The sequence below is a fragment of the Electrophorus electricus genome, chromosome 3, assembly GCF_013358815.1.
Source record: "Electrophorus electricus isolate fEleEle1 chromosome 3, fEleEle1.pri, whole genome shotgun sequence".
Lineage (NCBI taxonomy): Eukaryota > Metazoa > Chordata > Actinopteri > Gymnotiformes > Gymnotidae > Electrophorus > Electrophorus electricus.
Window position 1 is genome coordinate 24,730,217 of NC_049537.1, and position 25,886 is coordinate 24,756,102.

The following is a 25,886-nucleotide window of genomic DNA, read 5'->3' on the forward strand; positions in this document are numbered from 1 at the left end:
AATAAATAAAGATAGATAGATAGATAGATAGATAGATAGATAGATAGATAGATAGATAGATAGATAGATAGATAGATAGAACACCAACTGAGAATTGGTTAAAAGCACACACAAAGGCTAATGTATGAAAGACCTCATCACAGATAATGCTGAAATAAAAAGTTCTGAACAATAAAATTGATAAAAATTAGCCTTTAAATTCTAGACATTTCCAATGCACATAATGTACAGAAGTCTGTTCCACATGATCAACTGTCTGTAGTTGCTAATCTTTTCATCTGTACATGAGAATTTGTACAAATGATCTGCCATTTAATAATAACATAAAAGTACATATGTACAATACAAGATGAAGCCATTGAGTAGGGGAACATACTAAAGGCCACTTTGCAATATTAGTTTTATTGAAAGGGGGTTAAAAGCATCCAGAGCTTTTCATTTTAAAGTCATTTAATGCAGAGAAAGTCACCAAAACAAGCTGCGGTTTGCAGAGGGATGAAATGGACTCAAGTAGTGATTAAATACACTACTGCTTGTACCACTAGTCTTAGTATGGAGAAGAAATTAAATGCACCATGCTTCAGAAACAGGGGCAATACCAGTAATGAACAAATTATTGGTGATTGGATTGTTTAAAAAAAAAAAAAAAGGCCTGTGTGAGAGCAAGGTAGCTGTATTTACAATTTGCACATTTAAAACCAAAACATCAACCAATTAATGCAGGCCAAAGAGAGAGAAAAAAAAAAAAAAAAAAAAGAAGCAAAAAATGAGCACTTGCATGACCCCCCAGAATGTCATGTTAATGAGCTTTTCCTCAGCTCGTCACTTTACAGAGAATGGAAGTTCAAACAATGGTTCAGATTAAGGAGTACAAACTGGGGGGAGGGGGGGCATTAAAGCAGAACAAACCCTTCTGTCCTGTGTTCTAATGATAGGCCAGTATGACCTGATGTGCTCAGAGGCCAAATGGTTAAGTTTTGTTTTTCAAGTTTTATCAGGAAGTGCTTTCTCTGTTGTTCACTGAGGTTAGTACAGGATACATAGTTATGTATTGACGCCTGCAGCCACTATAAAAGTCTCGCCTGGCAGCTTAATAGCTTTCACCCAAATCTCATTCTTTGTCAGAGGATGCTGGATGCAAATATGATAAACTCCTCTGGGCAGATTTTGTAGTGGAAAATTGGTGTGGAAGTCTTCTGATATTTAGATGAACAAGTTCACCTAAAGCAATATTTTACTAAGGATTTGCCATCTAAAGGGCACTCTATGCAGATAAAGGCTTTATTTTACATTGTAATGCAACTAGAACTGGTCTTTCAAATCTATGACTAACTTATACAAACTGAACAACTTATAAATGAGGTCTATAGCTAGCTCTCCGGAAATTTGGGAAAAAAAAGGGAGAAAGGAGACCATTTTCAAAGTTAACACAACAAGATAACTTGAAGCCTTGACAATTAGCAAAATTGCTAATGCTAAAATATGGTTCAAAGCCAAAAATATAGTGCAGTTCAGAATTCATTACTTTAGGTACTTCAACATGCCGGAGGGCCATATTTAAACTGTCCATATCAGACCAAAACAGATTATGAAACAGAGACCCAAAAGCATCCAACCATTCCCCATTGTTTGAACAACCACTCACTCTGGGAAAACTTATTGCCAGCTGTGTCTTGTAGTATCTAAAATGTACTACAAATAAACAAATTGGCACAAAACCTAATTTCTAGGAATATTCCATTAGAGATTCAGTAAACATGAAAGCCACCAAAAGCCAGGCAAGCTAATTTTAAAAGAAAAATACAGACTTTACAGTCTGTTTCTGTTGCCAAACAGTGACACTTGGCTGACAGTCCCCATTGCTGGACAAGATAATGCTTAAAACAAACATCAAATTACATGAACCACCAGTCTGAGGCACCAAACTGGAGGCAATAGCAGCTGTTGTAGCATTGGGGGTGGGGAAGGGGAGAGTGAGATTGAGTGAGTTCAAGATGTACACTTTTCTATCCCAAATCTGTGCCCATCCAGAGTTGAGAGGTTTTCACTCAATATAACAACAATTGGCAGCAGTTAGACTGCAAGTGCTCCTGTGTACAAAATGTCTCTTCCTCCTAGTGGCTACTTTTTAGTAACAACAAAAATAGAGGGCTTGGTGAGGTGGGGAGGGTTGGTGGGACTCAGTGCAAGACATGACAAGAGAGATTCGTGGGGCAGGGGGCATAGAACACCACCAAAAAACCAAAAACAAACAAACAAAAACAACCACTTCTGAAAAAGTCTTTAAAAATTTAAATAAACAAATTACCAGCATAGGGGGGGGTCTGGATTGTGGAGGGTCACTGTGGCGGGAGTCATGGGAGCACAGTCATGGGAGCAGAGCCGGGTGTGCTTCCAGGTCACACCTGGCTGTCCTGTGCTGCTGCCGCCCTCCCACTGCTGCTGGGCCACTTTGCACTGGGCATGTTGTGCCCAGCCATGGAAGGCTGGGCTGAGTCTGGGCTGAGTCTGGGCTGCTCTGGTCCTTTAGTGGCTATCATGGCTGGCTATAATGTCATCCGCACGCCGGTGTGTTTCTAGGGCCTTTACTGTGGCTACGTCCTGAGGCAGCTCAGATTTGCGGCGCATGAGAGGGCGCGCTGTCCTCTGGTCCCTGTGAAGCTGCTGCAAAAACAAGCAGTTTGTGGAAGAAAAAAAACAAAACCTGGTTTTAACGATAAGGAAGAAAGGACAAAAAAAATCTATATGTTGGAATGTTATTCTTATGTAATAAGTATATATAAAATTTCAAGATTACAAACTGGTGCACAGAACTAAAATTGCAAAAGATTTTTGTTACTACTAGTTCCATCCAACTGTCTAGAAAGGTAATGCAGTGTTTTTATGTGGTAAACATCTCATCAACTGACATAAGAGGTCTCAGAAACTTGGTCATTTCCAGGATTAACAAAAACAATCAATGTACAAAATGTATATTCAGAATTTACATGCAATAACAGTTAAAAATAAGACTGGATTACACCAAGTTCAGTCAGGTTTGCAAATGAGATTTCCACGGGACCATTTTCGTCAAATTTTAACATCCAGTTTCAAAATGCTTTTAGTTATTGTCTAACCAATTTCAGTGTGCCTATATTGACTTCAAGTTTTTGTTTGACTGAGGTACAAAAGGCATCCTTCTCAGTAAAGCAAATAAAATTTTAAATGTTTCAGGAAGAGGTTTTGGAAGACAGTTAAAAGTAATTTATTAGGGGGAGAGGGTTTAAAAAAAAAAAAAAAAAGAAAAGGGAAGTACCTCTTCCAAAACAAGTCAGTTGGGCTGTGTAGCCTTTAAGAAATTGAAAGGGAGCCAGGTATTTACCTGAGTAGCCTCCTCTTCTACTGTCTTTTTAAGCATCATGACATCATCAATTACTGTGCCATCTGTTTCAATCTCCATTGGACTACACAAGCTGGTGGAGTCAATATACACGAGGAACTAAAACACAAATCAACACAAAAAATAAATGAAGTCTTTAAAAACAAACAAACAAAGATGGCCAGAAATCAAAACTAGCGAGTTCTCAATCCACACTCTGTGCCCACTTTTTAAACATCAAGTATAGTCAGCAAGTTATATAATTGGGCAGTAACAGTTTGTGTTTTTAGATCTGTCGTTTAACATACTGGCACATATGATATGAAGCAAAGACTGTGGTCAAAGTGATTTATTTAAAGGATGGCATTTTACATCTACACTGGATAAACTACAGAAATAAGCCCCTTTTATACACAAACGTATAATATAAAACTTTTAAAGATGTCATTTAGCACTTATTTGCAACTTCTTCGCACTTCATAACTACCGTAAGCCTGCAATCCACAGACATTTCTATAAGGAACATTTCTAGACACCGAGTATATTCCCTGGTGATGCTCTGCCAGTTCGTGTTTGTTTCAGGGACATTTTAGTTTTGGTCATGATTAAGTGAACCTTACAGTGTACAGTGTGTCACTGAGGTGTTTGGTTGGATCTAAGAATTTTGAGATTTTTCTGTACATTTCAGAACTACAATTCAGCCTACCACTGTTATCAAATCACACAAAATTCAAATGTAGCTGATTTTACAGGGGGCTGGAAATACCCATGATTCACACATGCAGGGGCATGCTTTGGATCATGAGTAACACCTTTCTTCCTGTGGTGAAGGCAGAGGGCAGCAACCCCACCTGGGATTCGAACACGGGTCCAACAGGTGATAAACATGTACCCTAACCAGCTGACATGCCCAAAGAGCCAGCTCCCTGGGATAGCAGCCAGAGCACCCATATCACCACACATCCACTCTCCATAATCTTTCTTTTTTTTTGACTACCTTTTAGCAATAATAAGCTGTTTTGGGTCTGAAGGCTTATCATTGATTTACATCAGTGAGAAGTTGATGAAATGTGACAATGACAGTGTCAATCACTGCTCTTGCACATGCATGCTCATGCTCTCACTCGGTCAAGCTCAGTCAGTGAGTGCCTTCCAGAGCCTTGCAAAGGCAATGATGGATAAACAACCACCATCAAAGAAAAAACTGCTCATCCCTCCTTTGCAAACAGTTGCTTAAACGGAGACAAGTAAACAGAAAATGACAAATGAAGAAAATCGAGTTAAAACAAAAAAGAAAAAAAAGAATTAAGCCAAGCCAAAGATAAAACAAGGATAAAATCTGAGTGGCTTTGCAGATTCAGGGATGAAAGGAGCCATGTGATCTGATAAGATTGAAAACTGATGCATAGCTATATTTCCGCTTGACAGGTAATTTACCTTGCTTGACTCATTTCTGATTTGTTTAAAACAAACAAAAACAAAAACAAACAACCTCTATAAAGTATTTATTAGCTTGCACCCAATGCTAAGGCTACTGGTTAGTGTTTTATTTAGATGTTGCTGAAAATATCTTTGTCAAGTGCCTCAGCACTGGTATCAGTTTGGTGTTTGTCCTGATATTTGTGTGTGCCTCTGCTCTCAGAACCAAATGTTCTCATAAGTGTTTTACTGCTTATTTCAGACTATTCATGACAATTTCTGCTATCAGACAAACATCTATGCACTGAAATAGTTTTTACTAAATAGATATTGCTGTAGATTACTTTTAATGTCAAAGATTTCTTTCTGATTGTTTGTTGATCAGAAATATTGACACCACTACATTCACGTCCAGCCTCTGTAGGGAGGGGCTTTGGAGGCGGGGCTAGAACATAGAGAGAGGACAGGCCTGAAAATTGAACTCACTTGAATTTTTAAACCAAGTCCATTCACTTCTCATTCCTACCAACTTCAGCTTTAATGTACCAAACAGATGAAACTGCCAGTCCACTCACTGAGCTTTTCTTTTACATCTCATGATTATTTGGTTTACTTGCATTGATGCTTTTTTGGTCTTCTTTTTGAAAGTCAATAGCAGCAGACTCCATATGTAAAAGCCACATTTAGAATGAACTCTAGACCTTAGTTTTAACCATACAGTACTTTACATATTGATCCAACAGCACACTTCTGGCCAAAATCAACCAAACAGCCAACTGTGCCATTATTTCTGATCCCCTGAACTTGAGACAACTGCTGTGTATAAAAGAGGCTGTGATTCCAGAACAGATCAGCGAATACTCAAATTCTACATTTTTATTTTATTTCAAATCTGTTTTCTAGTACAGATCCAAAAAACTGTCACTGTCCTTAGTTACTCAGTGGTTGTAAATGATGTCTCTCTGACAGGCACACTGAACTCTTTCAGCACCACTGTGACAGGTCCCATCAGACAGCCAGTACTATTCCTGAAGCTATGAATCCTGACTTTACATATGAGCAATATACAGAAAAGGCTCCCACCTGTGGGTTTGACTTGGCAAGGTTCTCTATCTTTATCCAAGCTTCTTCTCGCTCCTTCCACTTTAGTTTCTCTCTGACAGACAAAAGATAAAAACTATTCAGAAACAAGTTTGTGTATAATTTTTCAAAGGAGTCTGTGCTTAAAGACATACTTGTTTTTCTCTGCCCTGAACTGTTGTGTGCAGTCATCAAAGAGTTTCTGATTCATCTCCATAAAGAGTTTCAGCGCATTGTAAATCAAACCATGGATTGTCCTGAAGGAAATACACATGATAAAGAAAAACTAATGGTCATACTTTGACCACTCTTTACATACAATATTAGGTAAACTGTTCAACAATTTGATAACAAAACTAGGGTCAGTAGTTAGCTATATCTTTCACACTGGAAATACATTCATTGCACCAGGATGAATAAATACAACTGCACTGAACAGGCATGGAGCAAGTAAAAGGAGCAAATGAACAGCTTATTTTCCATAGCTATAGCCCTTGATCATCTTCAACCCTCTGAAACATGTGTTACAGCAGAAATAAGCACTCACTTAAACACACAAATGCATCCATTACCAGAGATTTTTTAAATATTGACCTTCATATAGCTTTCCAAATATAAAATGTTTTTCCCCCTCCACAAACCTATTTTAAACTGTGTGAGCAGAATGCCCAAGTGTTTCCTCATCAAAAAATAAGTTTTCACTTATTGTAACAGAATATGACTCACTTGTTCCAATGGGTTTTGGAGTTACGGTATAGAGAGGGGAACATGATGGGCAGGATTCTTGCTGCATTGTCACTGATAAGACTCATAATGTATTCATTGTTCCAGTAGTACAAAGCCCTCTCAGCAACCTGTGGTAACACAGTAAATCAATATCCATTTGTAGTGAGATGTTTTATATATGCCACACAAAAACACATTGCAAATCTACAGTTGAATCAGAACTACAATTTTTGTGCATTTTTGTTTGCCCTAGAGACAGATGTTTGAAAAACCCTTTTTATAAGGAATAAGAGTATGATGTCAAATTAATCTCTTTACACTTTTTTTTGGGGGGGGGGGGGGGGTGTCTGGTCTCTGCACTTTAAAACACATATTTGGGGGTTTGGGAGCCTTTACAAATGGAATAACTTCCAATACACCAAACTGACAATTCCACCGCTTTGCTCAAACATCAGTATACCGTTTTAACCATTCAATGTTCAATTTCTGACCAACAAAAAGGTCTGTGCCTAAATCCAGTTTTGGTTCTACTTACCTTAGAACATCGTTACAGAACTTTTAAAAGGGTATTTTTTAAAAAAGGAGTATAATATTTCATGAGGCATCACCTAAAGGAAGGAGGTTTCCATAGCACTGATGCGGACATAGAGCTTTTAGAAATTGCATAAATCAAATTTCACAACCATGGCTCAGCCATAACGTACTACAATTACAAAAACAAACAAGAGCCTGAAACAGAATAATGTTTAACAATTCACAAAAGTCTTCCCAAGGCAGAAGTGCATTATTCCGTGTCTTCCAAGTTCACCACAAGGGAGAGCTATCTTTGCACAGATGTTTTTGTGTCTTTTCCCCACCCTTTTACTAGTGCCACCCACCAAAGCACGTTAGAATTCAATACTCAGAAACTGAAACAAGGGCAAACATATTTAACAGCTTTGCTCTTACAGTTTCCCTTTATTCAAGAATTCTGCAAACAGCATCGGCTGACCTGAAAGTGTGGACTGGAGACACATTTTGCTAGCTGCCTGAAGAGTGGCTCCATTACTTTGACAAACTCAGAGGGTTCAATGACATCCAGGATCTCCTCCAGCTCATTGAGGAACATCACCTCCTTTGGACTATGGGTCTTTGGCCAATACTTCAGAAGAGCCATCACCACCTGTTTAAAAAATATGGTATACGGGGTGGAAACACTGATCATATTTTGTTGTTGTCTTGTAAGAAATTTCAAACGACTTTTTTTTTTAACAACTGGAAGCACCACTACAAAAGATCCTAAAATGCATTTGTGTGTGTCAAAGTTTTAGTTATACCGCAAACAGAGGCATAACATACCGGCTGAGTGAGTGTGCTGTCTTTCTCTAAAAACTGCACTACACAGTATGCCAGCTAAACAGAAAGCACACAAAGAGCACATGTTTAGTGTTACCATAATGACCAATAATTCCATCAGTTTCTCCTTTCTTTATGATACACAGCTTCTCTGCATTGATACAGTAATTAGACCATGTACATTTAGCACTATTTTAACATTTCATTTGTTACCTCCTGAGTGCTGGCACTTGTTACAACTAAAGAAAAGCCTATTCCCACTTCCCACCTCACCATCTAGTGTCAATCATTTTTGTACAAAAAAAACCTTTTTTTTAATGGAAACTATGTAAACTAGAACTGTCTTTTACAGATAAAAAGGCAGAGATGACACATAATTCATACCTGTGGGTGGTAAACACTGAGAGACTTGACTTTATGCAAGGGCAATAAAACTTTCAACAGGAAAATCTTATGCTCTTCTTTCAGTGGTAAGGCAAAACCATTGATTATGCTTAGGGAAAAAAAAGATGGCTTCAGATAAATTAACATACAAGCTTGTTTAATACGTGCTGTAGCTTTATTGCAGTGTTTATCATATGAAGTGTCTCTTTGCAATACAACACATTTTCCTAATATCAAAAATCTTCAAGACATCAGCTGTAATGGATTTTCTTAACAATAAAAGGCATGATTATTGTCTATAAAAAAAGAAAAAGGTGTAAGCATACCTTCCTAATATTTCCAGCAACTCGGCTATTCCATTATGATGTTCTGTTTCATAAATGAACCTGAAAACATATGGTTTAAGGGGATCTTTAGTTTTTCAGTGCCATTATCAAACACAAGACAATGCTGGGTAAAGCAACTTTTAATATGCATCATATATACATAGAGTCTCACCTATAGAATATGTTATTAATTTGCTTCCTGATGTATGCTCTGAGGCCTAGAAATTTGCCATAAATACGATGGAGAGTAGTCTTCAGGAAGTCTCTTTCTCGAGGGTCTTCACTGTCAAAGAGTTCTAAGAGCTGAAAAGCAAACTGAATTACTGGGCTTCCTTTTTAGCACATGATAATGCACAAAGAATATGCATGGCTGAATCTTACCTGCATGACAAATTTCTGGTCAATGTACTTTTTGGCTATGTTTGGTTGGAAGTCTGGAGACTCTAAAAACCGTAGGAAAAATTCATAGACGAGCTGAGGAAAGAAAAAGACAGCATGCAGCATAATGAGTGTGTATGCAGAGTTCACTGCGTATGTGCGTGTGTGCGTGCATATACCTGTAGGTGTGGCCAGGCTGCTTCCAACGTGGGCTCATCCTCCTCTGGGTCAAATTCGGCCCCCGTTGGGTTGGATGAGGGTGGCAACGTCCTAAACATGTTGACTGCAAACTAAAAGGACAATATTAACAAGTTAATCATAAAATGTTACATTTGAATAATTCAACAGCACTACACTTTACATGGCCGCAATCAATAAACCATATTTATTATTTAAGCATTTTCATAAATGAACATGTTTCAGTGGTACGGTTTTACGATTTTTGCCCAAATAATGTAAATTACTAGAACAACAACTAAAATAAAGTAATGTATAGTATAGGATGTATAGTATTTAATAAAAAAACTGGAAAACGGCATGTTTCAAAATTGACTTGGTCCAAAGTTGTTGATTGGTAATAAAATACCAAGAAATTAGTTAAGCTTAGCAGTTAATTGCAAACAACCTGGTAGATGTACATGAAGGTAAGAAAATTCACTTAAAACAATTGTCACGAAACACTGCTGCCATCCACAGGTTTGACAGTTAGCAAATCAGGTTTTTAAACAGCAGGATCTGAATGTCATGTGGCTCAGGGAATTTGATCACCACATTACATAGTATAGCAAAGCTGAAGTTACTTGAAGACTTTTATAGCAAATAGTTAAACATAAGCACATTATTCAGTACAGAAAATATAGCATGAGTGGGATTTACTGAAGCTATAAAGACCACTTATCAGTGAAAGAAATCCTCTCTCAGCTGAATTGGCTACTGCAATTTATTATTAATGTTTACATACATCATGACAATTTTATTATCCAATCTGACTATATACATGGTCCATAAATGTGGCCTACTATCTTTAGCACTTAATTGGCTTCTTTGCTACCACCCTGAGCCTTAATTACTGCCTTGTCACACAAAAGCAACATAGTATACACACAAAGAAAAACACACAAGATTGCACTCTCCAGGGTTCAGACACATCTCTATACTTTGATGATAAAAGAAGGGAACTTCAAAGTGTATATGTTCTAAAGAAGATAGGATGAGAGAAATCTAGGATAAGAGTTATGGTGATTTTGCAGGGTTTTACATTTTTTATTGTCCTGCACAGATTAAATATGAACAAAATTAGACAAATGAATCAATTTGCTCATTGGTTTTCCACTTAACAAAACTCAGTGATGTTCTTCAGCATTAAAAACAGCCAATGTTGGCACCAGAGAGTTTTGGCCAACTTCACTAAGCATGCCTCTTAAGTGAAAAGCACTTGCATACTCACACAACCCTAGGTCATTATTTAATATGTTGCAATCTTCCAGGTCACTTTCCTTGGCTACATTTAATCCTAATCTGCTATAAATGATATCACCCCATCCACTGGGGATTAACCACTGGAATTCCCCTGTACATTAGCCCTATGTTTCTTCTAAGACGAAGTGATATCCCTATTACTGATCATATTACCTATTACTGATCCCTATTTTACTGATTTTCCTACAGTGTGTTATAATATTTTCTCCCTTTGTCAAGGACACTACATGTGATCACTGATGTGGACAAATCTGTGAAACCATTTCTAAAAATCACCATGATCTAAAATGCCACTGCTCTGGTTTTCAGTGAAGGCACTCAGTATACCTGAGAGGAGAAATCAATACCTTAAATATAAAATCAAGCAGAACTGTTATCAGTTGGATTTCATGCTGGCAGAAGTCAAAGCAGAAGATGATGACAATATGCTCACCATGTGCACCACCTCTGGGTAGATGGGCTCTGTGATGACGTTTCTGTTGTGCGTGATGTACTCCACCATCTCACTGAGTGCTGCCCGCTTAACCTCCTTCCATTTCAAGTCGCTCAGTGGATCGGACACGAAGTCAAACAGCACACAGCACTGCCGCAGCTTCTGCACAAACAGCTTCTCTTGCTCTACTGGAGGAACATCTACAGGAAGAGAGCACATAGGCAGAAGCTGAAAATGCATTGTGACCTTTCAGTCATTTGTGTCAGTATTTACTAAAAAGGCTTACAGCCTTAATTACAAGGGTGGACGTCACATATGGAATAGACAACATATGACTGAAAATGAAGTACCCCTCAACAATACATGAAATGCTTTCATCTGTTTACAGTTCTGTCCTATAATGTTAATTGTTAAACTCACTGTATCAAGTCAAAAGGAATTACTGCTTCATGTTCTGCTAGAGCTTGTTCAATTCACACTATAATGAAAAGGTCATAAAGCTCTCACAGGATGATGGAACAGACATTCACAACTGACATGTAAATGGGAGTGGCCCATTTGTATAGTGTTACGTGGTTAACATGGTAAGATGGGATGGAAGTTGTTTTACACCACTTATAGATGTTTGAAGCAATATCTGTATTTAAATTAACTAAACAACCAGTGGCCTTCCACTTCACTAAGGCAAGGACGTCAAGAACACAAACCAGGAACCACTAGGGTTAGATTTCATAATACATTTCCACTGGGATTTGGCCTTGCTGTCTGTCACACACCTATAAACATAGAAACACGAATGCATTTGAAGAGACAGTAACAAAAGCAACAGCTCATTTACTTTAAAAAAAAAACAGCAGTAAAAGCTTTTGAAATTCTATCAGAGTAACTTTAATGGGTTGTCCTTTAAGCACAGAATGTAAAGAGCCTTCTACCCATATAACGATTTTCTCCTTGTTCATTAGCAACATCTTGTTCCTGATCATTCACCAATCCCCTAAACACTTCCATGAATTACAGTCATGTTTCTCATATCAATGAACTGTATTACATTACTTATATCATATTTATGCAGTAGAATATGGTCTAGGAACAAACTTTTAAAAAAGAGGACTTGACCAAAGTCCAAGACAGCGAAATTCACACTGTGGAAAAAGATGACCATTTAATGAGACATGGCATTGTAGCAGGCTACTATGTCACTTGAAAAATTCAAACACAGGGGGGGGATTGTCCTAAAAGATAATCCAAGATACATTTGGAAAATTACATACAAGTTGTAGCCATATTGCACTGAAGTGCTTTGCAGTAGTAAGGGTTTTAAAAATAATACATATAAGCCCTGGTGTGGTTTTATGTTACCTTCATGCTAATAGATTAATGCAAATAATTAAACACCCTAAATTAATAAATAAAAAGGACACTTGCTTTGATACAATATTTACATGATTCACATTATTCAAAAGCACTCCTGATTATAACCATGATGAAAATAAAGATTTTACTTCACTAATGTGTCAGAGTGCTCAACCCACCTCTATACACAGCAGTCTGACTTGTTTTTGCACGTTTTCCCGCCAACATACATACAGAATTGCACGAAGAGATGAGGGGTCTAGTTACAAACTTCCAATGTAGGGCGTGGGCTACATACCAAAGAATTCGAAGACTTGAATGTCTTACATTAAAGTGGCTTCATTTTTTTATTTTCTGTGCTTATTTTAAAACAGCATTTTTATTGTGTATATCTTTCAGTTAAACAAGTGATTAGTTTTCTTTTGCTGGAATATTCAAGAACAGATACAATACTTTTACTGACTTTTTTATTGACACAAGGAGAGCAAGACGACCCAGTATGTAAATGACAGGTATCCTGACAAATTTGAGTACAACCCTGTGCCGTTTGGTCATCAGAGCTCTCTGTATTGAGCCTGTTAATGTAGATTTGTCAAAATCAACTAGAACAACCTGCAAAGGGTCAGTCACGGATGCCTACTGTGTGCTTTTGAAAAGTGTGAACTGAGAGTAATGAGCCTTTTCTAATTCTGAAAAGCAATAGAGGTACACAGAGATGACCGAGAGTATCTCCAGCCATATAATATGCTCGTGCGCCCTCTCTCTCACACACACACACACACACACACACACACACACACACACACACACACACACACACACACACACACACACACACACACACACACACACACACACTTCCCTAAGCTCTGACCTCACTTCCTTTGACATCAACAGTCTCAGTGGGGGATGGGAGAGGCAGTAAAATAGTTCTCTCCCCTCCCTTGTACCTTTTTGCTCACAGTTTCAACTATGCTTCAACTGGGGCTTGTTCATATTTATTTGCAACATGCAATGTGCTCCCAGTCTCCTCTTACAAAAACTAACAAAACCTAAAAGGAGACAAAGAAAGCTATTCCTTTCCAGCCCTATTCAATGCATTTATTTCAAATCTCATGATACAAAAACACCTTTCTACTTGAACACACAGTGTGTGTGCATGGTAACATTCTACACACCATTCCCCTCCACGGACAATGAAACAGAACAGCTCACCTCTAAAGTGCATGAGGGCCACAGGCTGAAAAGGCCCATTTGAGCTTGGTGCATCCAGAACCATCCTGCTCTTGTCCTTAGAGCATGTCAACATATATAAGTCCAGGAGGGTGGGAGAAGATTGCTCAACTAAGGTGAGAAGCTAGCCTCCATTTCAGCACCAACACTCTCAGCAGAAAATGAAGCTCCACTGCCGCTGGAGGGAATCAGCTAGTTAGTGATGTCATCTACTTAGAGAACACTCATCATTGGCTGACCAGAATCATGTGACATGGCCACAGGACTGCAAGCAGAGAATGCTTGCGATTGGCTTATAGTTGTAATAGGGCGGGACATTTACAGATACTAAAGAAATAATTGCATTGAGAGGGCATGCAGATTCCAAAGGAAAGCACAGATGCTAACCTTTTTCAGTTCCCCTCACATTTTGGACAGACCTACCAACTTAAAGGATACAAGTAGGAGGGAAAAGGTGTGGAGAGATTATTCTTTACTAAATATTTGTATAGCAGAACTTTATAATCATTTAGGCATTTTGCTTAACACAGCACTCACTCATTTTTGATATACTGCTGCAGATCAGGTTAAGCTCATGCAGTATACATTTTTCTACCTTGCTATGATGCCATAAGTGATAAATTCACACTTGCACATGTGCAGGGAGCTCTCTTGCCAGAATTACCACTAATACTGTCACTGTGAAAGAAAAATGATGACAACATTTTCTGCCTGAGTGTCACTTCTGACATAGTTTCAAAGATGCATAACCAAGGCAAACCACACAAAAGCAGCAAAGCGCTGACAGGAAACCACATATCATCATGCTCTTGGCAGAAGATCTGAAGCTGCTATGTGTTGCTTATTTGAGCTGAGACACAGAGACAATCAGATGCAAAAAAAGACTCCCACTCCTAGCCACTGAGTGGCATAATAATTAATTATACAGCTCTATGGGATATTTCAGACGAATTGGAAGGCTAGAGTTTAACATCTGCAATGATTTGAATACCTCAACAACATCTACCAACAATAAAAGTAGATACATATATAAAAGTAAATCAAACATCAAGAGAATCATACATTTCACATTATCAGGTAGTCATTGTTGTTGGCAGTTTTTAAGGACTTAAGTGGTAGTCACAGTAGATAAACACAAATTTTCAAGCATCTTAGCTCTTTCTTGAAGTGAGAACAGGAAAATGAGAACCATGATGGAATCAGTGAGTGTACAAAGTGAAATGTACAGAACAGGGTTACTTAAGTTTTTTTTTTTCTGTTGTTTTTAAACAGCAGGTATCTTATAAGGCCAATGCTTTATTTGAAACCCAAATTCAAACTGCTTTAAATGTTAAGGAACTCCTAAAAATAAATAATATATATTTGAACCCATTTCAGGAAAAAACAAACAAACAAACCCAGAATTAGGAGAAAATTCACTGTCTCCACTAGAGGGAAGCATTTCAAAAAGCTACCCTAAATTAATTAATATTTAATATTTTTGATATTTAAAAATATATAAAAATAAATTAAACTCCAACGGTACATCATTATTTCTAAGGATCTAAAACAACTATACCAGTTTTACTAAATATCACTTGAAGAAAAAAAACAATTCCCAACAAAAACAGGTAGTACCAGAAACACAGGATAAGAAGTGGAATATGGAAAACTTACAGTACTCTGTTACTAAAAAAGGCATCTATCTGCTGGTCAAATTTAACAGATATGAGCAGTTAATTCCCTCAAGATCCAATTGTGAGAGGGACACTGAGTTATATGTTAGACTAAGCAAAATATAAAGCAACATAAAAGCAGGCTAGCACTGTATTCAAATACGTATGAACATGCCTATTTAACCAATCAAATGCAAATTCTGTTAATTAAATCACACTGCTATTCTTCCAACAAGGTTCTATTATATAGGTGTTTAAAATGCAAATGTTCAAAGCAGAACAGCATAAACTACAAGCAATGTGTTGTACAAGTTGCAAGTGACTACCCTTTATGAATATTTCATAAGGTTTACAATTAGACAGCGAGTTCATAACCTGCCACTTGTCTAAGAACCACCACATCCAAAACCACAATTATAGAATAAATAAAGTTATAGCATTGTTAGTCCTAAATATAGCTATTTGGGCTAAATCCAGGAGAATATCTTATCACTTATTATTATGATAATTTCATGAATTTGCATTACATAACAACAGAAAGGCATAAGCAAATTCCTCTGATCTAAAAAAGGGGGAAGCAAATCTAATGTGAATTTTTTTTTTAATCTAACCTCATTTTAAACCATTTCCTTCTGATATTGTTCTACTAGCATTAATGATGTAATGGTCCCAAAGAACTACATGAAACGCAAGGACAAACATTCTTTCTAATGGCAAGTACGTTCAAGTGAATGTACTGAAACACCACCGTGCTTTCACTGAATGCACCACAGCGTGCCTTTCTGGAATTTTTAAAGAAAAATATTTTCACAACCTTCTTTTAGGAACTAGAGCACATTATGAATATATCCACCCCATTTTAGCAAAACAAAGACACTGGGAAAATTGGCTTTGCAACCATTTCTTGTTAGACAGGTGTGTTCATTTGCTTACAATGCATGTACAGGCTAGTCATCATTGCTGACCCACTGGAATGTGACAACATACAGAACAAGAACCATATAAGTGACTAAACCATGCTGAATAACTAAATCTGGAACAATAGTATTACAAATTAAATCAAAAGCATATTTTTCAAAATACAGTCAGTTCTCCAAAACAACATAAGCTATATTCCAAATGATTAATCTATAATAGGTGGTAAAAATGTTAATTCATAGATATATTCTACCTAGTCATCTGTCAATATATTATTTCAAAGTGCAACAAAACTCAAAACTTTATAACTATTCAACCACTTTCAAAACTAATTGTAAAACCATGACACTTGAGTACCTTTATTCAGTTTGTCATATCTAAATGCATTATTACATACTCATAGAAAACCTTAAGTTTAGTTTTCAGGACAAATGTGGACAACAAATCTATTGCTTAAGATTAGGTATGTGTTTATGAGCCCAGTTCAGCATATCTTGTTCACGTCTGAATGAGCTCAAGCCTCATATCAATATCCTAAGTTTTTCAAGAGATAAGATCCTACAATGAGCCTAAATGAACATTCCTCAGCTCAAAATAACAAATCAATGGTGTAAAGCTCATCAACACCAAGACTCAACTAAATTTCAGTTCATGTTTTACTAAGAGCTGTTCAGAATTCTCTGTAGTAAAACATCTGTAGACCCATTTTCTTTCATCTCCACCCATAAAAAAATCATGCATGACAGTTATTTTGAGGTGATTTGAGTGTGTTCTGTGCCAGTTTGTATGCAGGCTTAATTGATGTGTGGGCACCTAAATGCATAGAGCAATACCTTTGAAGGCAGGCAGTTTCTGGAGCTCCCTGTTATTGCTAAGGCTGAAGCGAGAAGAGCTTTGCCTCTTTTCCTTTTTGACAGTGACCTGAGATCCAGACTGCTTCCCCTTCAGCAGTTGTGTGGTGGGTGGCATGCTACTGCTGCCCTTCCTATTTGATCCCTGAAGGGACAAAAAAAGGATTATTAAGACTTTCAGAGCCCAACACACCCTTCATCACCCAAAAGTGAAAACTAACTTTGGTCATACAAAAGAAAGATCATCCCAGATCTGCACCTGGTTAACCTGTATTTTAAGATAAGTCAAACCTAGACCATATTTTGAAAACGTCTTTACATTGTATTGAAGTTTGCTGTACTAGTTGTGCGTCCCCCCCAGCATATTATTTTGTTGTTCCTTCTAGTATTTTAGAGTTGATTAAATGTAGCTTAAGTGTCTAGGTCAAGGCTTCTATGACAACGAATAATGTAGTCCGATTCCGTTATCTGGTTACCATCAGCTTTTCTCAGTTTATAATGCTAACGATAGCCATAAAAGAGAAGGATTACCATTTGCCTTTTCTTCATAAGTCTCATTCCTGACCATTTTGTACATAACAGGCTTTGTCTTATAGACACGTTAAAATGATAAAACTTTAAAATAACACAACATATAACTATTATTATATGAAAAGCCTTTTAAAATGTAGAATATATAGCTAGATAGCAATCACCTAATTACGATAAACTTCAACGATGGGCTAAAGCTCAGTTCAGGCTCAACGACAGCGAAGCGAATGTTTACACGGTTATATTGCTCTTTTACTTCTTATAACTATTTAGACAGCTATCTAATATTAATATTATATTAAGTTACCTCATGATCCGAATGTTCTGGTCCTGTAGTTTTACCTACTTTTCCAGACTTCTGAAATTCCTGAAAAAGATCACAAGTCAGGAATTAAGTTTAAAGTTAGCTAACCACGTCCTTCAACAATGTAATGAAAATACACAGCGTTAGCTAGCAACTAATTTAGTAAGATAAACTGACATCAGAAATAAGATTGGCAGATAGCTAGCTGTAAAGTTGCTAACTGATGGCTGGCTAGCTATATGCCTAGCGCCTTCGCGCAAATGTACACCTTAATACTAGCTAGCTAACTGCACAGCTAGTTTGAAGTGAATGTTTCACCCAAATAGCTAACTAACAATATAAACTTCAATGTTATAGCTAGATAGATAGGTAACCTAGGTAAGTCTCTAGCTAACGTCTGCTAGACATCACTAATTAGCTATCCGGTTAAGTTATTCAGCAACTGCCAGTTCACCAAGGAAATCGTATCGCTAGGTTAGCTAGCTAATTAACAGACTACCGACCATGATGGGCTTTAGAAATATCCTGCGAAACTATTCAACTTATTGTGGGGTTTTGTCCAGTTTGGAGCCACCTGTAGTTCAAACTCAAGACAAAATTCAGTAAGCTAACGCAAACAAGTCATTTAGCTACATAACTAGGTAAATGTCAAACTAACTTAGCAAAATCTAACATTAGCTAGTTAACTTAGCATACTTCCCAACGTTCTGGTGAGAAGCCTACTACTTGTGCCTGATCTGAGCTTTTGTTTTCTGGTACATCTAAGATATGTTTACGAATCATTAAATTGTTTTCAAATGCAGACGACTGTCTCAAACGAAAGCTTACCTTGTCTTTTTTCGTTTTGTTCGGCATTGCATTCATATGTCTGACCCTACCCTCACTCAAAGCCCACTCCTCGACAGTAGCTAACTAGCGCCTTGTCATTCCCCTCATATCTGATAGCTGATAGGTTGGAGATAGCCAGCTAGGACTGTCAGTGTCGGGCTGAATTTTCCCCTGCTTGGCTGGTAGCTAGGTGAAAATATCATTGTGAACCTACAGAGCTAGCTAGAGACCGCAGGCTCCAGTGCTAAAATACTGTTTCTTCTGATAGCGGAACTGAAAAGGTCTGCAATGTAATAATTATTCTAGTAGCGCAAAATTAAAATGGAAACAGCATTGGGGTATCTTCATCAGTCGAATGATCTAGGAGATACATGAGGCAAGCTAGCGAACCCTGGACCGAGCAATTTATCCCACAGAGAACGAATCAAATTTTCCGTATTACGCTAAATAACTTTAGATCATTCCCCGCCCCACGCATCATTATGGTTGTACTTTTTTCATTAATTCATGCAACAGTAAAAGCATAAAAAATGACTTATTCTACCGGTAATCATTCCTCAGGGACAAGAAAACCTGCTGCCATCTGCTGTTGAAAGTAAGGAGCTCAAGCGAATAATTGATGTACAGTATTTCGTCTTAGGTCATTAGTCGGTTAATTTACCCAACTTGTGACAAGGTGCTGCAACAAAAGTAGCAGTGAAGTATTGAAAATGGGGGTTTATTTTCAGTAGTTTGATTTAAAAATTAAGAATGCATTGTGTAGGAATTCAAGCCAAGCACAAATGATGTAGTGTGGCAAACTTTATTTTCATGTTCAACCATTAAGTTACAATATCAGGTTTAAGGTTTTAAAGATGCACAACAAAGTTATTACATAAAAAAAAAGTGGAATGTAAATAAATACAAAAGTGCATATGCACTTAAATAAAAAGGGGATGCCAATGGAATAGTATGGGAATAGATCTGTATAACAAAAAGACCTGGATGACCAGTATCAACATCAAGTGGGCTCTATCTGCACCCATGTACATAGCCAGGTATGACTGCATAAAGACATGAATGACAACTCTCCCTTCCCCATATATAAATTCCTGGTGTAGCCATCACTAGCTTATCCTTTATACATTTGAGGTGGATTTCCAGACAGGTTATGTCTAGCCCAATATTAAACGAGATATATCTTTAATTCAAGACTACATTTGGTGTCTGGAAAACTGTACACTAGCCATTACTTCTTTGGATACATACAATCTTACTAATAGATGCATGCGTCTATTGACATAAGAAATCACATCTTTTCCAAAGGCCACACACAGTATACTCTGATCTCACTGTAGCCACCCAAGTGCAAGCCAATCCCACCCATTAAAACCCTGTAGATTTGTATAACTGACTTTAGTCAACTTCCTCCATGCGGGATGTGTCATCATCCCCTTCCAAGGGAGGCATGTCCTCAACTGGAGCAGAGGTTGGTTCTTCAATGGACAAGTCATCTTCATCAATGCCTGAAACAAGAATGTTATGGCTTTGACAGTCTGATCTTTAACTTTATTCATGTTCCAAATTCTGCATCGTTGGCATTTAAACCAACCGTGCTTTCAAAATGGACTTCTACTTACCCAAGCCCAACTTGATCATCCTGTAGATGCGGTTAGAGTGTGTCTGAGGGTCATCGAGTGTGAACCCAGAGGACAGCAGTGCTGTCTCAAATAGCAGGATGACCAGATCCTTCACAGATTTGTCATTCTTGTCAGCCTCTGCTTTCTGCCTAAGGGTTTCAATTATAGGGTGATCAGGGTTAATCTCTAGGTGCTTCTTAGCAGCCATGTAGCCCATGGTGGAGTTGTCCCTTAGAGCCTGGGCCTTCATAATCCTCTCCATATTGGCTGTCCAGCCATATGTGCTAGTAACAATACAGCAGGGGGAGGACACCAGACGGTTTGAGACAGTAACCTAGAAAAGAGACGAGTTAAGCCGTCAGGGGTTTGGTCATGACCCAAGTTTTTCAGTTACTTCTCAACCATTCCTCTCACCTTCTCAACCTTCTTTTCAAGAATGTCTTTCATGATTTTGCACAGATTTTCAAACTGTGACTTCTTCTCTTCCTGCTTCTTCTTTTCTTCCTCATCCTCTGGGAGTTCCAGACCCTCCTTGGTCACCGACACTAGGTTCTTGCCTTCAAATTCCTTCAACTGCTGAACACAGTACTCATCAATCGGCTCAATCATGTAAATCACCTCCAGACCAGCCTTGCGTAGGCGTTCCACAAAGGCAGAGTTTGCTACCTGATCTTTGGTCTCACCTGAAACAAGCACACACCAATATTAATAAGTTTACAAACGTTTCCTGCATGTCCACAAAAAGCTCATAGCACTGAAAGCTATATATAGTGTCATTAAACTTAGTTGGAGTACTTACCGGTGATGTAGTAGATGTGCTTCTGGGTGTCCTTCATGCGGGTCACATAATCTTTAAGGGACACCATCTCATCACCAGAAGCCGAAGTGTAGTAACGCAGCAGTTCAGACAGTTTTTTTCTGTTCTGAGAGTCCTCATGGATACCAAGCTATTGGGGATGAAACAGTACAAAACTTGAATACAAAATGTTTTTCCTTTAACCACTTTCAAATGTGTATTATGGGGATGGATTGCAGTTAAAGCAATTGTAGTCAGTTTTAGGGGATCAAAATGGAGAACAGGTGCCAAGCCAATAACATGCAGTTAGTGGGGTGTATGGTAATATTTTCTAAGAGCACTCTATAGATTAGTGTTTCCCTTGCAACCGCACCTAGCAAATACCTTGACAAAAAGCACAGCTAATGATGGCTCTGATGCAGTGAATTTGCATCAGGTGTTGGCAAAATCCACCTCCCAGTGACAAGTTTTATATAAACATTACCTTGATATTCTTAGAGAACTGTTCATAATACTTTTTGTAGTTGTCCTTGTCCTCAGCAAGTTCAGTGAAGAGCTCAAGACACTTCTTAACCAGATTCTTTCGGATGACTTTGAGGATCTTGCTCTGTTGCAGCATCTCTCTGGAGATGTTCAGAGGCAAATCCTCAGAGTCCACCACTCCTTTTATGAAATCTAAAAGAAACATGAGATTTTAGATTCAATACAAGTTTCAAGTAACAGGTGCACTGTAGTTATTTACACTGCCTAACAGTCACCATCTAGATTTAACTAAGCAAATAGGCAAGAGCCTCCCATTGGATAATTACTGCATGGGTGATTATGTTTCAGCTGGCAACAAGTTATTTAACCCTAACTGATGCAGTGAATAGCTTCTTATTTTCTAAACAACCATGTTGAAAGACACATCCTGTGGTCGTGGAAATGATTTTAATCCATTTCAGAAGGGTCAAAATTATTGGCATGCATCAAGCAGAGAGAACATCTATGGAGATGGCTGAAACTACTAAAAATCGGGTTAAGAACTGTATAACGCATTATTAAAAAGTTGAAGGACAGTGGGGAAACCATCTTTGAGGAAGGAATGTGGTCGGAAAAAAATCTTGAATGATCGTGAACGCTGATCACTAAACGTGCGATGAAATCAAATCGTAGAAAAACAGACAGTAGAACTCAGGGATATATTTAATAGTGAAAGTAAGAGCATTTCCACATGCCCAATGTGAAGGGAACTCAAAGGATTGGGACTAAACAGCTGTGTATTAGTGTGTTAGATTTTTTTTAACCAGGCAGTGTATTAATTAAATCTTATGGGGTGCTTGGTCCTCTTAATACCATTTGTGCTCCCACATTCAAATAGTTAAAAATTTGCAAAAAATATGAACTTACTGAGATATTCTGGAATAAGTTCATCACAGTTGTCCATGATAAAGACTCTGCGCACATACAGCTTTATGTTGTTCTTCTTTTTCTTATTCTCAAAGAGATCAAATGGAGCTCTGCGAGGAACAAAAAGCAGTGCACGGAACTCCAGCTGCCCCTCCACAGAGAAGTGCTATGAAGAGACAACATATAATTACTGGTCATAGCTGAAGTTCATAACATTCCATAAGACCGTGATGCTACTTTTCAACCAACACACTTAACAGGTGCTTAATGAACTCCTCTTGAAGGTAAAGGTCCATTTTGTGGACTAACCTTAACAGCAAGGTGATCTTCCCAATCATTTGTCAGACTCTTGTAGAACTCTCCATACTCTTCATTAGTAATGTCATCAGGGTTGCGGGTCCACAGGGGCTTGGTCTTATTGAGCTCTTCCTGGTCAATGAACTTCTCCTTGATTTTCTTCTTCTTCTTCTTCTTGTCAGAGCTCTTGTCATGGTCTTCATCTTCATCTGAACCAACATCCTCAATTTCTGGCTTATCTTCATCTTTTTCTACTTCATCTTTTTCTTTCTCCTTTTCGTCTTCGGCCTCATCATCGTCACTCACCTCCTTGTCGCGCTCTTTCTCCACCTTCAGTCAGAAAATTGAGTAGGATAAGTATACTGAATCACCCAAACAGAAAAACCTAGCACAAACGTATTTAAAGTTCTCATACCATCAGTGACAATAGATAACCAATGAGGCGCAGAAACTTTAGAAATATTAGGAAACATTAAATTGCAAGGGCTACTCACATAAAGAGTGATGGGGTAGCCAATGAACTGTGAATGCTTTTTCACAATCTCCTTAATTCGCCTCTCTTCAATGTATTCGGTCTGATCCTCTTTCAAATGCAGGACCACTTTTGTGCCACGTTTAACTGGTTCAGCTGAAGGACAAAATGAAGGTTTAGTAACATGACAATGGAACCCAAGATTGCAATAAACCAGTAATAAACCTATACAGAGTAGTAAATTTCACTTTCAACCTGGAATTTAGAATTAAAACAATTTAGAAAAAAAGTCTTCAGGTCAAAAATAATCCGAAATGAAAAATAAAAACTGTATCGCAAAGAACATTTTTAAATGTATGTCTCAAAGCACTTACAGTTATTAGTACTTAGCACTATTAGCACTTACAGTTATCCACTTTCACTGTGAATGATCCTCCAGCGGAAGACTCCCAAGCATACTGCTCATCATCGTTGTGTTTGGTGATGACTGTGACTTTCTCAGCTACCAGGTATGCTGAGTAAAAACCCACACCAAACTGCCCAATCATAGAGATGTCAGCTCCAGCCTGTAGAGCCTCCATGAAGGCCTTTGTTCCAGACTTGGCAATGGTGCCCAGATTGTTGATGAGATCAGCCTTTGTCATGCCAATGCCAGTATCAATGATGGTCAGGGTACGCTCCTCTTTGTTGGGAATAATTTCAATTTTGAGGTCTTTTCCTGAGTCCAGCTTACTTGGGTCAGTCAGACTTTCATATCGGATTTTGTCCAAAGCCTTAATTAATAAACAAAGCACTGAATAAAAACTGAAATGCGCATTAAATCTAAATCACCAACTACACTACCCCTATTAATAGCTGATGTACAAGTATAATCGTAAGCAACGTACTGCATTTAGATCATTACTTACGTCTGAAGAATTTGAAATAAGCTCCCTGAGAAAGATCTCCTTGTTTGAATAGAAAGTGTTGATGATCAGAGACATCAGCTGGGCAATTTCTGCCTGGAAGGCAAAGGTCTCAGTCTCTTCCTCCATTGGTGTGTCATGTGCTTCAGGCATCTGCAGAAGACACATGAGACCAGTGTAAGGACTATGTGTACAGATGAAGGAAACTCCACCTGATTTTTCACTGAATTGCACGTTTTTTAAATTAAAAAAAATAGAAGGCTTCAACACAAATGTTAGTGTTCACAGTGCCTCAAGAACTAATGCACTGCACTCAGGCAATAAAGAATACCTTTAACTCTTTTTGGGTGTATTCTACCTAGCGTTACATAATTTAAAAACCTTTTTTTTTTTTGCGTTTATTTAGGTCAAAGTCCCACCGATTGTTATTAATACAACTGTTAAATGATAAGCTGCTAGCTAATATATATATATATATATATATATATATATATATATATATATATACATATATACATACATATATACACATATATATACATATATATATACATACATACACACACACGATTCATAATTTTCCGAAAAAATCTTATAGCACATAGTTGCGTTTCTCGGGCATATGCGCCACCTGCTGGTTTCCGCGATTAAAAACAACCTTCTAGAACCTACTAACCTCGCCACAGTAAACCAATGTGCGCCGCACACACATAATTAAAGAGCTAATCACGCTGAACTGTTAACACTTAAAATCGATCAAATTATATCGTGCGAGATTACAGAAGCAACGGAACACTATATGATAGCCAGCTAGCTAATTTACAGTGAAGCGCCTTCAATCTAGTATTCCTGCCTAGAGAAGACATCAAACGTCACCACATATCATTTAATAGGTTAGGTTAGCTAACGCTAGCTAGCGCTTTTCGGAAGTGACAGACTAGCTACTTGAGCTTGCTAGGTTTCCAATCTTGGATAACGCTAGCGAGGCTACCTTGCTGGTTTAACGCCGACTCAGATCCAGGTATGCATTAGCTAACCGCTATCTATATTCATTCTTCGCCGTGTACTGCTGAGACCGTGCTCATTCAAGCAAAGGTAACCTAGCCATCTGATTGGTTGGCCGACAAGCGCACTCTAGCTAACCGCTAGCTAGTTAGCGATAGCTATGCCATCTAAAACCTCTTAAACTGACAGCTAGTGACGAGGAGTTTTATGACTAGGATTAGCTAGCTGGGTTAGTTGAATTATAGCTATCTTGTAGGATTTTTAGTTGAAGTAACTCTTCAACTAAATAGGTTAAATAAGCTATAGCTTACAATAACTAACAAACTTGTAGTTTGTACAATTATGTCTTGAAAGTAGTTAGCTAGCTAGATAACAACAATCATTAGCGTTAGTTAGTTAACGTTAAGCCAAGTTGCCTATCCAACAGAATTAATTTATAAAATGTCTGTTACTTTAGCTGTCACTTAAAGACCAAACCTCACTATCTAGCTGCTTACCTTAACTGATCATCGAGGTCGTGTAGCTACTTAAGGGAAAAAGCCTTTAGCTATATTAATCTCAACAGAAAATTGACAGTCGCAGATAAGCTTACACCTCCTTACCATGCAGGATAACTGACGAAAACCGTGAGCTGCTTTATATACGTCTGGCCTCAGAGTGTTCGAGAACTCTCATGTTCCAGAAACCTCTCGAATCTTCCCAATGTGCCTTGTTGTATGCGCGGGGAGGGACTTATGGTGTGTGAATCGGTTAAGAAAGGCGGGTGTGATTTTTGTTAACTAGTTGATTTTGCAGGAATGCATTTTATTGAA

General features: G+C 38.0%; 2 protein-coding genes across 5 annotated transcripts; both read right to left on the bottom strand.

The window, feature by feature from the left end:
- Positions 1-383: 383 nt before the first annotated feature.
- Positions 384-19,087, bottom strand: ppp2r5cb (protein phosphatase 2, regulatory subunit B', gamma b). Of its 2 annotated transcripts, XM_026997670.2 has the most exons (16): positions 18,592-19,087; positions 17,767-17,826; positions 16,911-17,073; positions 10,919-11,118; positions 9,186-9,296; positions 9,010-9,102; positions 8,801-8,931; positions 8,629-8,688; positions 8,303-8,411; positions 7,922-7,975; positions 7,575-7,745; positions 6,584-6,711; positions 6,013-6,114; positions 5,861-5,933; positions 3,362-3,478; positions 384-2,664 (listed from the first exon to the last, which is right to left on the bottom strand). In XM_026997670.2, the coding sequence occupies exons 1-16, from the start codon at positions 18,625-18,627 to the stop codon at positions 2,527-2,529; spliced, it is 1,746 nt and encodes a 581-aa protein (XP_026853471.2). In that variant the 5' UTR covers positions 18,628-19,087; the 3' UTR covers positions 384-2,526. The 2 variants fall into 2 exon arrangements, with proteins under 2 accessions (XP_026853471.2, XP_026853488.2); XM_026997687.2 differs by lacking the exons at positions 16,911-17,073; positions 17,767-17,826; positions 18,592-19,087 and adding an exon at positions 13,487-13,681.
- Positions 19,088-19,374: 287 nt separating this feature from the next.
- Positions 19,375-25,785, bottom strand: hsp90aa1.2 (heat shock protein 90, alpha (cytosolic), class A member 1, tandem duplicate 2). Of its 3 annotated transcripts, none has more exons than XM_026997539.2 (11): positions 25,677-25,785; positions 24,073-24,222; positions 23,571-23,937; positions 23,187-23,320; positions 22,705-23,022; positions 22,396-22,561; positions 21,491-21,681; positions 21,010-21,157; positions 20,625-20,893; positions 20,211-20,544; positions 19,375-20,096 (listed from the first exon to the last, which is right to left on the bottom strand). In XM_026997539.2, the coding sequence occupies exons 1-11, from the start codon at positions 25,677-25,679 to the stop codon at positions 19,987-19,989; spliced, it is 2,190 nt and encodes a 729-aa protein (XP_026853340.1). In that variant the 5' UTR covers positions 25,680-25,785; the 3' UTR covers positions 19,375-19,986. The 3 variants fall into 3 exon arrangements, with proteins under 3 accessions (XP_026853340.1, XP_026853395.1, XP_026853409.1); XM_026997594.2 differs by lacking the exon at positions 25,677-25,785 and adding an exon at positions 25,572-25,670; XM_026997608.2 differs by lacking the exon at positions 25,677-25,785 and adding an exon at positions 25,061-25,146.
- Between the last annotated feature and the right edge of the window lie 101 nt (positions 25,786-25,886).